The 14,391-nt window shown below is 46.5% G+C and overlaps 1 protein-coding gene across 7 annotated transcripts in view; it reads left to right on the top strand.

The window, feature by feature from the left end:
* The window catches only part of LOC142249007 (cytosolic carboxypeptidase 6-like), a 2,064,630-nt gene extending 2,050,775 nt beyond the window's left edge, over positions 1 to 13,855 (top strand). For all 7 annotated transcript variants that reach the window (XM_075320539.1, XM_075320540.1, XM_075320543.1 and 4 more), the window contains one exon: positions 13,630 to 13,855. In XM_075320539.1, coding sequence (XP_075176654.1) covers positions 13,630 to 13,738 — 109 coding nt within the window. In that variant the 3' untranslated portion in view covers positions 13,739 to 13,855. The remainder of the gene's footprint in view (positions 1 to 13,629) is intronic.
* The last annotated feature ends 536 nt before the right edge of the window (positions 13,856 to 14,391 follow it).

Raw genomic sequence — 14,391 nt, 5'->3', positions numbered from 1 at the left:
CTCTGCTCAGATGAAACCAAAATCAAACTTTTTGGGCACAATGCCCAACAATATGTTTGGCATAAAAGCAACACAGCTCATCACCCTTAACACACCATCCCCACTGTCAAACATGGTGGTGGCAGCATCATGGTTTGGGCCTGCTTTTCTTCAGCAGGGACAGGGAAGATGGTTAAAATTGATGGGAAGATGGATGGAGCCAAATACAGGACCATTCTTGAAGAAAACCTGTTTAAGTCTGCGAAAGACCTGAGACTGGGACGGAGATTTGTTTTTCAACAAGACAATGATCCCAAACAAAGCAAAATCTACAATGGAATGGTTCACAAACAAACGTATCCAAGTGTTAGAATGGCCAAGTCACAGTCCAGACCTGAACCCAATCGAGAATCTGTGGAAAGAGCTGAAAACTGCTGTTCACAAACGCCTCCATCCAACCTCACTCAGCTCCAGCTGTTTACAAAGGAAGAATGGGCGAGAATTTCAGCCTCTCCATGTACAAAACTGATAGACACATACCCCAACAGACTGCAGCTGTAATCGCAGCAAGAGGGGGCGCTACAAAGTATTCACTTACAGGGGATGAATAATATTGCAGGCCCCAATTTTCAGTTTTTTATTTTTTTCAAAAATTTAAAAATAAGCAATAAATATTGTTCAACTACACAATTGTGTCCACTTGTAAAATTGCAGATTGATTGAAGACAGCTGGGGTGACAGCACTGGGGAACTAGTGACAGACTCTACTGATCATCCATAGGAATTGACAACCGAAGCATATGGGTGGTACTGATGACGCTTCATTTCAGGGAGGCGGCGGAGGTTGTGATTGTAGCCTCTGCCCCCAGTGTACGTTTTGTTTGTGAATAGTTAGAGGAAACATTTGAAAATTTTTTATCAAAAGTATAAAGATCTACTAAACATCCATAAAGCCTGCTTTACACGTTGCAATTTCGCATACGATTTCGTATGCGATTTGCAACGCCCCCATCGTATGTGTGGCACGTTCAATTTGTTGAACGTGTCGCACATACGAGTAACCCCCGTCACACGTACTTACCCTTCCATACGACCTTGATGTGGGCGGCGAACGTCCACTTCCTGGAGTGGGAGGGACGTTCGGCGTCACATCGACGTCACACGGCAGCCGGCCAATAGAAGCGGAGGGGCGGAGCTAAGCGGGACGTAAACATCCCGCCCACCTCCTACCTTCCGCATTACCGGCCGGGAGCCGCAGGATGTAGGTAAGATCTGTTCATCGTTCCCGCGGTGTCACACACTGCGATGTGCGCTGCCCCGGGTACGATGAACAACCTGACATGCAATTCTAGAGACAGGTACGATGTGTATGCGATGAACGTTTTACCGTCCAATCGCAATCGCACGTACCTGTCACACACTGCAATGTACTTACAATGCCGGATGTGCGTCACTTACGACGTGACCCCGCCAACACATCGTAAGATACATTGCAGCGTGTAAAGCGGGCTTTAGAATTGACAATTGAAGCATACTCAATAGAACAGGGATGAGCACAGCCCCTGAAATGAACGTCACTGATGATGCTTTGCTTCAAGGAGGGGGAAGAGGCTTCTTACTGCTGCAAGAAGGATTGATGAGATCTAGTTTTTAGTAAATGTTCCAGTGGGGGCCCCAGGAATTAATAGATCAGTGCTTGAATAAAGTTTCGGTCAAGAATGCAGCTTCATTCCATGTCCTGAGGGTCCATCAATGTGACATCACGGCATGATAATTCCATAGTATTAGGAAAATGAAAAATATAGGGGAAGCAGAGTGATACTATACATAACAAGGGTACAACAATTACCCATTTTCCCCCATATAATATTCGACTCCCCTCTTCCTTCCATCATTCATAGCCATTCCATATGCTCTTTAGTTCTATGTGGAGGTTGTGGAACCCATAGCAAAGCAGTTTCTATACCTGCTCTTCTGGTAGGTGCACCTATAATTATGGACTACATGGCCTGATGTGAATATCATTCGAGCTCCCTCTGGTGGTCAGGAATGGTAGTGGAGCTGTGTCTCTGAATCTGTGACTCAAACAGCTGATGGAATTAATTAGAAATCCAGGAAGTCCTATTGCAGATCAGCCTAGTGTATTTAGGAGAGCACTTTCTGCCTGACGGCCACCGGTGTTGACTGTTTCCTGCCTGCTTCTGAAGATGGCTGGGAGTTTTCTCTTCAGTTTCTCCCATTTCTTCTGTGCCTGAATCTACTCCAGATAAGTTTGCTAGTTTCTGTACTTAATTGCTGGAATTGCACTTAAGGTTGTTTCTGCTTATTTCATTTGGTTCTGTGTTTGGTTAGTTGTATGTGAGAATCTGTCTTTCTGCTTTTGTGAGCAGGGCAGTTCCTCCAGCAAGAAAAGGAGCTTTCTCCCTGTTCATGCTTTGGATTATTTGCACTTTTGAATATTATTTGTTCTGTGATTTTGTTTCTCCCCATTATATCTGCAGTTCTGTTTAAAGTTTCTGGCACAAGAGTACCTGATATAGTGGGGGAGAGACCATGTGGTCTCAGATATTTTTTCTATCAGGAGTTTGGTACTTTTTGCAGCGTTTTTTGCTGGCCGCAATCCATTATCTTTTCTGTCCTGGTGTATCTAGTAGGTCGGGCCTCACCTTTGCGAATCTATATTTTCTGTGTATTGTGCTTTCTTACATCACCGTTGTTGCATGTTGGGGGCTTGCTATTTCCTTGGGGGACTGCTCCAAGGCAAGTTAGAATTCCTCATTTCTATTTTTGAGGTGTAGCAAGTTTGTCTGGCAGTGACGAGGTGTCTAGGCGTGTTAGGAACATCCCACTGCTACTTTTAGTGTTGTCCAATAGACAGGGGATTGCGGTCAGCTTAGTTTCCAACTTCTCGTGTGGTTTTGTTATTTTCCTGATTTATGGGTTACTAGTTCATAGCAATGGCTTGACTATACAGAATATGCCAGTAATGGGCTAGGAAGTCTCAGCAACAACCTTTTTAGGCACCTTAATGGGTACCAGTGTTGCTCATCACCCAGCATCTGTTTCAGATAACTCAGATAGGAGAATATTTACAAACTTTACACAAGAGAGCAACTAAGGGACTTATATTTCAAGTTAATTTAGTGGGAAGGGGTGCGCTGGAAGGTTTTTTATTTTACGCTTGTGACAATTGGACTTTTGCAGGAAGCAAAGCCCAGAATAAAAGATACCGGGGCAGTAATTCTACCTAATTACCTTTTTTTTTTTTGCTTTAACTCCTGCCATGCTGGAGTCTCAGGGGCCTATGATCTGAATGATCTGTGGTATAAATAGAAGGACGCGATTGTTCTTGCTGTGTGTTTACCCAGACCGGAGGGATTAGATGAGTGACTGGCTGCCTCAGCTGAAAGGAAAGGTTAGGAGGCTCTGATTTAGCATGAATCGGAGGCATTGTTGGGAGCGCCAGACATGATGCTTAATTAGAATATAGTGTTTGTGCGGAGCTATGTAATTAAACCGGGGGGACTCTACACCTTGTTGTTTCCCGTTCATTAATGCTCATTTAAGCTAGTTTCACTTAAAAGTGATGGGTCCAGGAGATTTGTGAATAATTTTATCCAATGGAAAGGGGTCACTATTCAAAGACACAGTAGGGTTTAAAGCATAAACAAAACAGCGGGGACAAGGAACACAGACTATAATCCTTTTATAATACATCGGGATAAGCAGATTTCAGGGACCTTATGGGGAAAATTGTGCCAATTTATTGAGCACCCGCATACACGTGCAGTTAAAGTAATGGTCAGTGCAGAGTACAATAGGCTGCGGCTTACGAGAGCAGAGACATAATCTGCGCTTTAAGATTTAACTATTGCACGTCTGAGGCCAGCGATATTCCGCAAGCTATAATGTGTATCCCAGAAAATCGGAAAATCATGGATGGACTTGGTGCATGTTGGCTGCTCCGTGCAAACATCCAAGAGACGCTGCTTTTTTCGCCCCCAACAAATTCAGGTGTATGGGGTCTATTCATCCCTTGCAACAAAACCATAGAGGAAGGATTTGTGAGAAGTCACTTGGGATGATTTACGTTGCCAGCCTCAGGGGGACGTAGCATAGAATTGTCTGACATCCGTGGCCCTGTATTAAAGGTAATCTGTCTGCAGTCTTTTAGCTATGTGATCTGAGAGCAGCATAATGTAGGTAAAGAGATTCTGAATCTAATGATGTATTACTTAGATTACTGGCTGCAGCTGTTCTAACACAATCAGAGATTTTAGATTTAGCCTGTAGCAGAGCTCCGAAAGCTGTCCCCACCCACACCAGGCTCTTTATTTACAATGTCCATAGACAGGGAGGTGCTAATCACAGCAGGGGTATGTGGTGGATTAGCTGATCTCTAGCTGACCTTTCCAGCAATTATAATCTTCTGAAGCTAAAACAAACAATTCAGGTAATCAACAGCACATAGTGTGAAAAGAAACACATCCCTGAAATCTGTCCATTAACATCATGCATTCTTCAGATTACATAGCAAGAACCTGCTGGCAGATTCCCTTTAAGTGACACCTAGGACAACACAGAAAAAAGTCTTAAAAGGGAATTAGGTCAACATACCAGCCACAAAATAGGGGGGAGTAGTAGGAACAAGATTAAAAACAGCTACAGACAAAATGTAACAGAAAAACGCTTTGATGAAGGTCTGGGCCAGATGAAGAGCAAAACAATGTGCACAGTGGCTCAGTGGTTAGCATTGTAACCTCAGTGCACTATCCTGTGACACAAAATCAAAGATGAAATCAGAGTTGAAATATTCAAGCAGACCCATCATTTCTTTTTTTTAAATCTAAGATATAGTTCCTGAGATATGGGCCTTTTATTTAGTGCGAATTGTTATATTTTTTTTATCAAGAGGTATGTGCTCTCAGGGTAACAATGCAGAGCAGCCTAAAGACACGCCCCTGAGGATCCTGTGTGATACTCCTCCTTGTTCATCTCACTAAATAAAGGCCCGTATGGAACCAAATGGCAGATTTAGAAAATAATTAAGATGTTTAAAAATGTTGAAAATAAAATGTTTATAAAAATGGAAGCAACAGAAATAAAATAAGAAAAACTGTACATATTTGTCCTGGTTATAGGTCTTCTTTAAGATTATGGACCCTAATACAAAATCTGGAACAGGCACCCCCTACCACAGTCTTATATTTTTTTTTTGACCCGAAAAAAGTGCTAGGGCTTATTTTCAGGTAGGTCTTATTCTTGGGGAAACATGGTTGGGGGTAAGTTTACCCGCCAAAAAGCAGGACGTCCCCCCCTTCTCAGGAAAGTCATACTTACCAGACCTCGGACGTCTGCGTTGCCCCCAGGTCCTCCTGCGATCTTTGGCTGGCGCTCTTAGCAGTTATGCTCCACAGCAGTGCTCTCCTGCTTCTGGTTGACACACACACACACACGTGAAATCGCATACACTCATACACACACAATCACACATCAGATCGCTCGCACACACACACACACACACACACACACACACACACACAGTCACCACATCCAGTGATACCGCTTGCTTCCGGCCAGCACGGGAAGATAGGACGCAGTTGTGACGCCCTGGGCAAGCCAGGGGTCACAGGTCATAACACCACCACACCCTACACCCCAGTTAGGAACACCAAAGCTAACCTAAAATCCTTGTTGCCTTCCTCCAGGAGCTGGTGTCCACACCAGGGGCTCCGCCCACCGAGGAGTTCACAGCCCTGGAGGCGGGAAAACCAGGCAGTTGAAGCCAGACTAGAGTCTGAGGAAGAGTCCAGCTAGGGACGGGAAGGAGTAAACAGTGAAGTGGAAGGAGTGGTAGAGGAGCAAGAGAAAAGTGACAGTTTGTAAAGCCTGAAGTTGGTCCGGGTGTGTGCCCCGGACTGAGAGACAGCAAGGTCAGCAGACGGCGGTGACTGTCTGCAGGGGTGACTGCTTGGAAGTTGCTGGAAGGACCGTGGACGGGTAGTGACCCGGCGGTACCGGAGCGGTATACAAAGAACAGTCAGCACCAGGGCAGGGGCCTTTCGGATCCCGGCAAGGCTAGGAGTCGCCATAATTTGCCAAATCCGTCAGTGAAGGGGACGACTGTCTCCCAGCAACCAAGTCCCGATTGAAGACAACAGTCCAACCGTAACAGAGAGACACCGCCACCGCCAGGGCACCAGTTTCTCAGGGCCAGCGCCTGCGGGCAAAGTAGGGCTCCTTCGGCCCAGATTGAAGCCGAGGAGTGGGTAACCGGTGGGAACCCATCGCTACCAACACAGAAACATTAGGTGCAGGAAAAGTGACCGTCACCATCAACTACTGGGGAAAAGCAAGTGCAGCCGTCCGTGGGAACCGTCTTTCCAGCCGTGTGTTTTACCGAGAACTGTGTCATCATCTCAGGCTGAGTGAGTACCACAGTGCCGCAAGGCACAGAGCTGCCCCCGCGTCCCTGCATCCCACCAAGTCCTGCATCACCCACCTCATCACTGGGCCCCGGGACCACCAAACCCCCTACCCACGGAGGGGAGGATTAACATCCAGCTGCCCCATACCATCACTCCCGGGATCCCCATACTGAGCAGCGGTGGTGTCTACAAATCACCACAACCGTGGGTGGCGTCACGGACAATAAACAATTCCCACACCCAACAACCCCCTTTCACTCACGGGCGAGGAGCGCCGCCAGAGTCCCCGGGATCCGGCCCATCGCTCGAGCCACCGAGCAGCAGCAGGCCGCAGCGGCCTCGGCAGCCGGACCCGAGCAGTGGGGAGAGCGCGGCGTCCCCTCCTCCGCCCGCGACACAGTGCAGTGGAACGCATGGAGGACTTGGTGGTGGTTCCACCGAAGGTCCTCTATGTGTACCGCCCTGTGCTCGGCAGCCGAGCCGCTCGGATCTGGACCTTCAGTGGGTGGCTCGAGGGTCTCCGGACCCGGGGGTCTCGCGGTCACTTCGACTGAAAGGGGGTTGTGGTTTGGGGACGTAGATGTACGGCCGGAGCCGTGTTAAGTTTGTGATGCCACCCACGGGATGTGGTGAAGGTGGACACCACCGCTGCAGTTACGGGGCACCCGAGGGAGATGTTTGGCAAGTTGTTAACCCCTCCGTGGGCAGGGATGGTGGCCCCAGGACCCGTTGGGGGTGTTTGGCGGTGCAGGGAGATGGGCGACCGGAGGGTGCTGATGTACTCACTATTAGTAAACACACGAGTCTCTGGTAAACCAAGGTGATGGTGGTCGGTGACCGCAGCCGGCTGCAGTCTGGTCCCCCACCTGGCTGGTGGTCTCTGTCTTTCTCCCGCATCTGTGTTGCATGGTGGACTGCCTGTGCTTACAACTTCAGGAGTCCGCTCCCGGCTTGTGGTTGCCTAAGGAGCCCTTTGCCCGCAGACGCTGGCCCGTGGGATCTCAGAGCCGTGGCAGTGGCCGCTTATCCCCCTCGTTGGGCTGTTGCCTTCAGTCGGGACTTTGGGTGGGACAGGACCTCTAGTCCTGGCCGCAATCAGTTAATTAGCTAGTCCCCAGTAGCTTCTGGACCTAGCTTCAGGGTCTGAGTACCCCCCTTGGTGCTCCGCTTTCCGAGTCGGTTCCCCGGGTCAGTACTGGCGGGCTACAACCCTGTCCCGGTCCACCTCGGTTTCACCGAGCCGTCTTCCCGGCTCCTGCAGACGGAGACTGCCGTCTGCTTCATAGCCAAAGGTACCAGGGCTCCTACCCTGGCACCTGCTCAAATTGTTTTTTCTCCTCTGCTGGAGCTGCACACAGCTCCAGCCTACACACCTCTCCAGCTTGGAACTCTCAACCTTATCTGGCTACTTTCCCACCCCAGGCTATCTGAACTCCTTGGTGTGTCTCTTCCAACCGCCTGGTTCCGCCCCCTGGTGTGTCCATCGAGCCCTGAGGGGGGTGACTAGGGTTTAAATGTTTGGCTGTATGTTACCAATGAGGGACAGGTGTAATGCTGGGCCCTATTTGTGACTACCTGGCCTGGCCAGGGCGTCACATATGCGCTCCATCGCACTGTGTCCCAGGATTCTCTGCCGGTCAGAAGCAATTGGTATCGATGGATGTGGTGAGTGAGTGTGCGACCTAATGTGTGTATGTATGTGTGTGTGCAGTCTGATGTGTGATTGTGTGTGCGATTTGATATGTGTGGGTGTGTGATCTGATGTGTGGTTGTGCGAGCTGGTGTGTGGGTGTGTGTATGAGTGTGTGGGTGCGATCTGATGTGTGTGGGTGTGCGATCTGATGTGTGGGTGTATGTAGATGAGTGTGTGAGATCTGATGTGTGTGGGTGCGATCTGATGTGTGTGGGTGTGCGATCTGATGTGTGGGTGTATGTAGATGAGTGTGTGAGATCTGATGTGTGTGAGTGAGATCTGATGTGTGTAGGTGTGCGATCTGATGTGTGTGTGTGATCTGATATGTGGGTGTGTGTATGAGTGTGTGGGTGCAATCTGATGTGTGTTTGTGTGTGATCTGATGTGTGTGGGTGTGCCATCTGATCCGTGTGGGTGTGCGATCTGATATGTGTCGGTGTGTGATCTTATTTTTGGGTGGGTGTGCGTTCCGCTGCAGGTCCTCCCATTCGACATCTGGTGAGTATGATTGCGGGGTCTTCTCTTTTCTCTCTTTTGGGGGTATTTCTATAATGAAGTCTTCGGGAGTATCTTTAAATTTTTTAGCTGCATGGACACTTCATTATTGAACCATGACTAGGGCTTATTTTCGGGGTAGGGCTTATATTTAAACCTTGCTACGAAAAGGCCGAAAATTCCTGCTCGGGCTTATTTTTGGGTAAGGGCTTATTTTTGGAAGAACACGGTAGATATAATTTGTTAGGTATTTATTTATTGTGCACATAGAGCCTTCGGGCCCCGCAGACACAAGGTCGCAAGTGCACCTGCTCCCTCTGCACCCCTATAGGAAACATATTCCGATAGTAAAAGAACATTGCATTTTTAAAAGAACGACGTGTTCTATAAAGTGATTTTTACAGACATAACATCCATTAATAGGAGTCATTTCAGATTAAAGGCTAATTATATATGGAGGAGGGGATATGACTCCCCATGTCAACCCTTCCATAATTATTATATGTCATCTTCCACCCACACTCGCCTGTTCTATATCTATAAAAGACTCGGTGTGACTGTCATTAATAGAGAGCATTTTTATCTAACCGAAAACACAGGTTTAGCTAAAAGTGTCCATTAAGGAGTCTGCAGCGACCGCACACCTTGGCTGGTCTCCCGTGGAGTGCTTACAAAAATATCATTTTGCTACAATTACCCTGTCGAGTAGTTAGTAATCAGAATCTACAGTTAGCTGCAGCGCTACATTATATTACTGAAAGCAGCACAGCCGCCCGGCGCCGTCTCCGCGGTGTGCCGGCTTTGGTGCGCCACCACCGGAAGCGACTTTGTCCGCGCACAGCATTGGCATAAATACACATTGCAGTTTTACAATCTCACTTTGTAAAATCACAGACGTTATTAGATTTCTGCGTGAAAAGGGACCACTATAAATAGGATCAGCGGGAGAGGAAAAGTTAAGAAGGACACTATTAGGTTAGCGGTAATCAGAAAAATGTGTGTGGGAGGTGTTTACAGAACGGCGAGAAAATAATATTCACTCATTGTACTTTGTCTATTTCTAATGGAAAAAATATATATATTGTTTGTATTGTTTGTTAAATGTCAACAGTAGAAATAATTACGGCTCTGGTGTAAAGTCGTGGTGTAACATGCATTCTCTATGCAGAGTATTACTATTATAGCGTTACGATCAGTTTAGTATTAATATCATTGGTTTTTATACATTAGACCTCGATTGTAGAGCTGATGAATGCCTAAAAAAGCTGGTCAGTAAGTCACTGAAGGGTTAATACAACATTGAAAGTTGTCACATATGTACAGGTGGGGGGTCTGACTGCCGAGCCCCCATTGATGAAAAGACCCATTCATACCCTTTTCTCCACTCACAATGGTGATATGTTGTCACACAGAGTGTTGCACAAAACTCGCTGACAGTCATTATGGCGTCAGGCTCTGTTCACATTGCACAGTCTGACACTCCGTCCGATGGTTTCTCTGGTGTTTCTGTTCAACTCAAGCAGACTCCGGCATCGACCTGCTGTCTGCTCATCCATAGACAGGCTAGCAAGAGTTAACCTCTGCTAACCTGCTACTTAGGCTTCTTGGATCACATTCTGCTCCTCTCATTTTTAGGCTGGAGGAAATGTTCTACCTATGCCAACTATAGTTTATAGTTGAGTTGTGGTGTCCCAGACCTGCTGGAAAAAAAGTTGCTTTGTGTGTGATGTTGTTGTGGAGTTACCCATCATCTTGTTGCTTCCATCCTGCTCTTCATTTCCTCCTAAGCTCTTCTATGTGTGTGTGTGTGTGTGTGTGTGTGTGTGTGTGTGTGTGTGTTGTGTGACAGTTTTGGTCTCCCCCGTTTGTCTGTTTCTGTGCGCTAAATCACACTCCTGCCCTAGATTATGGTGTGGGGGGTGATATAATGTACGGTAGCTGGATCCCTCTAATCTTCATTCCAGGTACACTGACAGCTAGGCATTTTTTGGTGGTGGAACTAGTGGTATGATCATTATCCAAAGTGTCTGAGGAGCCATTTTTCAATGCGACAACACTGAGGTGCATGTTGCTCGTGCTACTGTGAGCAGCCTGCATGGCTTAAAACATGTTACCATGGTCTGGATTTGTCCCCCATTGAGCTTTTTAGGAAGAGTTTCTATTTTTTAATAACAAATTATACAATATTATATATATATATATATATATATATATATATATAACAATATAATATATGTATAATATATATATAATATAATATAATATAAATATATATATACACACACACACACACACACACACACACACACATATACAGGGTGGTCCAAAAGTAGGTGGACAGTATGTGTAATAGGGCTATTAAACATGGTGTAAAGTGAAACTGACTCCGTTGCCCCTAGCAACCAATCAGATTCCACTTTTCATTTTCCAAAGAGTCTCCGAAGAATGAAAAGTGGAATCTGATTGGTTGCTGAGGGCAACGGAGTCAGTTTCACATTACACCGTGTTTGATATCCCTATTACACACACTGTCCACCTACTTTTGGACCACCCTGTATTCTATCCATCCCACTGGTCTCTTTCCTTACTATTCTGGCAGCAATGGTGCATGATCCTGTTAAAGCGTGTATTTAGCAGGAAAAAAAGAGGCAAACAATCTCTATAAGCCAAAGCTATTGTTTTTGTTTAAGAATGCTCTACTTTAAGAAGTTGTGTCCCAGGTGCGTTGAGAACTAAGATGCAAAAAAACCCAAATGTTAATTTACAGTGTGTTTTGTACGGGTAAAAAGTACGGCTTAAAGTCTCCTCACTAGCATGCTGGATTGGTTTGTCAGTCTCCAAAAGGAGAATAGATTTCCCTTTAGACCCCATCTTAGACTCTCATACAGCCAGATTAGATCTCATACTTTTCACTGACGAGGGACAACCATCCCAAAACACCGTGTTTGCAAATTGAGGTTCTGATCTGACATAAATCCTAAAGGGCGCTTTACACACAGCGACATCGCTAGTGATGTCGCTAGCGATCGCACTTGCCCAAGTCGTTTGTGCATCACGGGCAAATCGCTGCACGTGGCGAACAATATCGGAGGTACGCGTCACACATACTTACCTGCCTAACAACGTTGCTGTGGCCGGCGAACAACCTCTTTTCTAAGGGGACGGTTCGTGTGGCGTCACATGGCAGGCGTCTAATAGAAGCGGAGGGGCGGAGAGCAGCCGCATGAACGTCACTCCCACCTCATTGCCGGAGGACGCAGGAACGTTGTTGTTAGTCGTTCCCGGGGTGTCACATGTAGCGATGTGTGCTGCCTCAGGAACGACGAACAACCTGCATCCAGAACGAGCAATGATATTTTGAAAATGAACGACGTGTCAACGATCAACGCTAAGGTGAGTATTTTGGATCGTTAGCGGTCGCTCGTACGTGTCACACGCAACGACGTCGCTAACGATGCCGGATGTGCGTCATGAATTCCGTGACCCCAGCGATATCTCATTAGCGATGCCGTTGCGTGTAACGGGGCATTAAGTCATATGACGAGGCTCGTTAAAGAGTCACTTTTGACTTTTGGGATTGCTGCCTCCAATAGGTGGCACTAGAGTTCGTTTTCTACCTCCCTGAAAAGACAATTTGTACGAGTAAATCCCATTAAATCTGGGTGCTTCAACTCTTCAATTTGCACGACTAATTGCGGTATTGTAAAACACTTTCAATTCACTGTATTAGTTGTGTGGCTCTACCATTACGCCCCAGCAGTACGCCCGCTGTCTTGGGGTTATATATGACTCCGATCTCTCCTTCACTCCCCACATTCGTTCACTCGCTCGTTCATGTCACCTCCACCTGAAAAACATCTCTAGAATTTGTCCTTTTCTTACCATTTACTTTGCAAAAACTCTTACTTTTGCTCTCATTCATTCTCACTTGAATTATTGTAATTCTTTACTAGTTAGTCTCCCTGTTACTAAACTCTCCCCTCTCCAATCCATTCTGAATGCCACAGCCAGGATTATTTTGCTCTCCAACCGCTTCACTGATGCCTCTGCTCTGTGCCAGTCATTGCACTGGTTACCCATCCGTTACAGAATCCAACATAAACTTATCACTCTCACTCACAAAGCTCTCTACAGTTCTGCATCTCCTCCCTCATCTCTGTCTATCTCCTTCCCATCCTCTCCACGGTTCCGCACCTCCCTACGTCTCCTACCTGTCCTCTCCACGGTTCCACACCGCCCTACATCTCCTCCCTCATCTCTGTCTATCACCTACCCATCCTCTCCACAGTTCCGCACTGCCCTACGTCTCCTACCTGTCCTATCCACGGTTCCACACCGCCCTACATCTCCTCCCTCATCTCTGTCTATCACCCCACCCGTGCCCTCCGTTCTGCTAATGACCTAAGACTGACATCCTCAACAATTCGAACCTCCCACTCCCATCTTCAAGATTTCTCACTAGCTGCGCCTCTGCTCTGGAACACACTACCAAGAACAATCCGATTAATTCCCAACATCCATACCTTTAAGCGGTCCCTAAAAACGCATTTCATTAGACTAGCCTATCACCTCACTGCCCTGATCTAATTAGTCCCTTTCTGCCCTTCATAAAATTTACTTCTATTTCTTGTTCCCTGGATCTTCTGGTTCCTTCATCTTCATGTACTCTTTTTTTTACATTCTGTACCTGTATAAATTCTGGCTGGTGACCGGTCCACGCAGCTGGTTTGGAATCCCCTATTAAATCAATGGCTGGACCATATATGACAAGCTTCCCCCCCATTCACCTTTTGTGCCCCCCCCATTGCCTCATAGACTGTAAGCAGCGAGCAGGGCCCTCACTCCTCCTGGTATCTTAATTTTGTTATTTGTATTGTCTCATATTGTCTGGACATGTCTCCTCTTAATTGTAATACGCTGCGGAATATGTTGGCGCTATAGAAATAAAAAAATATTAGTATTACTATTACTTGTCCTTCGATACAAGTCGCTATGTAGCATTTCTAAACTCACCCATTGACTTTTCTTTTCCAGGAGGGAGAAGACATCGGCTGCTTCTAGGACATGTCCACAGCGAGCAGGGGGCTCGGCCAAAACTCGCAAAGCTTCTACTAGTAACAAAGAACACCCTAAGTCTACATAGCTCCATATCCAGGACTGTAACAGGTTCTTGGTCTGGGCAGTGTCCTGTGGAATCGACGCACGTTCACACTGGTTTTGTTGGCACATTTGTTCACGCTTCAATAAAGTATATATTTAATGATGTGTATATTATTTTATTATATTAAAATACAAACTGCACTAATGGTCATATTAGCAGCCAAAAGAAGATGAAGTCCCACCCAACAGAATACTGTAAAGGGGGTGTCCTAGAATTACATTTCTCACTTGGATCATGTCTAAACTGAACTGAACTTTGCAACTGGAATCATTAAAAAGTAGAAAAGCTACTGAGCATGTGCGACCACTGGCATTGGACATAGTAGGTGGATGTTTTGTGTGGGAATATAAAAGGACACCGGGGGCACTATAGCGGGTACCTGACCCTGCCCATACACTTCGGATAGCTGGACAAACTTTTGCTTTGTCTAACCAATTCTGAAAACAAATAGAAAGTAACTCCGTAAAATGCGCGGCACACCAGCTTTACCGCACAGGTAACTTCTCTGCGGCTCCGTTGATTGAGAGTTACATTTTTATGAAGAGCAGGTGCACAGGGGCGTCACTGCCGGGCATAATAAATAATGATATTTAAGAGGTGGCAGAGCTTAAAAGGGGCTGTCCAGAAACATAAAA

Source organism: Anomaloglossus baeobatrachus, chromosome 8 (genome assembly GCF_048569485.1).
Source record: "Anomaloglossus baeobatrachus isolate aAnoBae1 chromosome 8, aAnoBae1.hap1, whole genome shotgun sequence".
In the NCBI taxonomy this organism is placed as follows: domain Eukaryota; kingdom Metazoa; phylum Chordata; class Amphibia; order Anura; family Aromobatidae; genus Anomaloglossus; species Anomaloglossus baeobatrachus.
The sequence above is the reverse complement of the archived record's forward strand: the minus strand, read 5'-3'. Positions and strand labels throughout refer to the sequence as shown.